General features: G+C 55.2%; 1 protein-coding gene across 1 annotated transcript; it reads left to right on the top strand.

Moving 5' to 3' along the window:
• Positions 1 to 1622: 1622 nt before the first annotated feature.
• Positions 1623 to 1927, top strand: GLRG_00475 (uncharacterized protein; the record flags this gene model as incomplete). The annotated part of the gene is made up of 2 exons (XM_008091160.1): positions 1623 to 1864; positions 1915 to 1927. The coding sequence occupies 2 exons, from the start codon at positions 1623 to 1625 to the stop codon at positions 1925 to 1927; spliced, it is 255 nt and encodes an 84-aa protein (XP_008089351.1).
• Between the last annotated feature and the right edge of the window lie 158 nt (positions 1928 to 2085).

Raw genomic sequence — 2085 nt, forward strand, 5'->3', positions numbered from 1 at the left:
TATTTTTTATTGAGTTGGTTATCTTTGTTAAGAGTGGCACCGCTCATTACCTTTGCATATCCATCCTCCCTTGTTATTCTTTTCCGAAACCATTACCGGTTCGCTCGGTGGGTAGTTCTTTCACTTTGTCCACGCTACAGAATAGAATTACGCGGCCATTGATTGAACGAGATCTTTCCGGAGCGGAAGGGGGATGTTTTTGGTCTGTTCCTTGGTTTCCTTTTATCCCGGGTTGTGTTTTTCTTAAGTATCCCCTCTTGTATTCCCCCGCTGTCCTTCATATTGGACAGGTTGTTTTTCCCTCCAGACCACCCTGGTTCCTCCGCCCAGGTGGCAGGTAGGCTCTCCCCACCCAGTCTATTCGGATGGGGGGGGGGGGGGGGGGGGAACACGATTCTTCGTTCAGGATTTTACCTCTGCCTGACCTTGACCTGCCTGTTGCGGCGCGGGTACGTGCACTCGGTCCCCTTCCCGGCCTGCCGGCAGTTTCGACAGGGCTGGTCGCCCGAACACTTGACTTTTCTCGAATGACATCTGCGGCAGCTGTGCGCTCGAACGCTCGTCAGTGAAAAGAAGAAAATGAGAGAAAAAATGACGCCAGAAAATGAAGAAATGGCTACTCAAAGGGGCTCACGCGGTCGACTTGATTGGCGGCAGCGGCCCGTCTTCCAAAGGGCTTCTGCTGCCGGCCTCAGTGCTGGGCGGGGTTTCATTGCATGCTGCCATCGGGAGAGGGGAGGGAGCACTCAACTCGATGCCGCGAACAAGAAGAGAAGAAAAAAAAAAAACCACCGTGGCGGAATGAGATTTCGCAGTTTCAACGTTCGTGTGTTGTTGTTTTTTTCTTTCCGTCCCCCTTTGATGCCCGGGAACACACTCACTCGCTTGTTGTGGCCTTTGATGTGTCAGAAAAGACGTGAAAGGGCGCCTCTCACCGATGACGGCGAAATGATAAGATGCCGATAGGCCAGTTTCGCCGCGGTGGGTCGACAGGGTTTCCTCATGGGGGAAGCGGGGGCCCTCTGCGCCCCGGATTCTCGGCAGCGGCCCGAGCTTGTCTCTCCGGTCTCGTCGGCGAAGCGAGGACTTTACCGAGAGATGAGTCACCCGCATCGTCTGCAGTCAGACACCCCCATGTCTGCACCGCGAAAGACGGCTACGGATAGCGCGTATAGGCAATCATGCAGAGACCAATGCAATGCTGTTTTGTTTGTCTCTTGGTGGGGTCAGTCAGGAAAGTAGCCAAGGAAATTAATTCTCGGCATGGCGGTGGAAAGGAGGAACGAAGCTGGGAGATGTCTGTCTTCCTCAGAGAATGCCCCGAGGATGAAGACGTTAATTAGCAAGTCCAACAGTGAGAACCATGCTGTTTTCCACATAACGAGACGCCGTGATACGAGATTCGGATTCTTCCGTTCTATCGGAATGACTGAGGTGGGATATATAAACCGGCAAAACACCTTTTCCCATGCAACCCCGTCCGTCCCCCAAAGACTCCCACAATGCAAACCACCCTCCCCTCATCTAATACGTGTACATCATCATAAGCAAAAACCTTCAAATCATCTTCAAATCACGACGCGTCCCTCCTCGGAGGCGGGAGGACCAGCTCGTCCCGCCCCATGACCTCCACCGTGCTCTCCCTGCCGCGCCACATATACCTCACGTGGAGCGCCTTGCGCCGCAGCGGCGCCGGGTCCCAGAACCCCAGCAACGACCCCTTGCGCACGCCGGCCGGGATCCGCAGACTGCCGTCCTCCACCAGCGCCGCCACCTGGAGCTTCAACGTCTGCGACCTCCTCGGCCGCCCAGCCGCTGCCGCCGCTGCCGTCTTTGACCCCAAATCTTGTTCTGAGCAAGACGAGTTGGTCCGACTGGGGATCGATGCATTGGGGCAACTTCGTCGGCCCCCAGGAGCGCCGAGTAACGTATGGATGGAGGGCGCTTCCTTACTACGAAGGCCTATTAGACAACTTCAACGAACGTGTCGCCATGTCTTTCCGCGACTGGGGCTAGTGTTCCTATTTATTTTGCCATCAGAGGCGCCAGTTTAAGCGTTAAAATAGAGCAACGGGCTGGGGGTAG

The sequence above is a fragment of the Colletotrichum graminicola genome (genome assembly GCF_000149035.1).
Source record: "Colletotrichum graminicola M1.001 genomic scaffold supercont1.2, whole genome shotgun sequence".
NCBI classification, from domain to species: domain Eukaryota; kingdom Fungi; phylum Ascomycota; class Sordariomycetes; order Glomerellales; family Glomerellaceae; genus Colletotrichum; species Colletotrichum graminicola.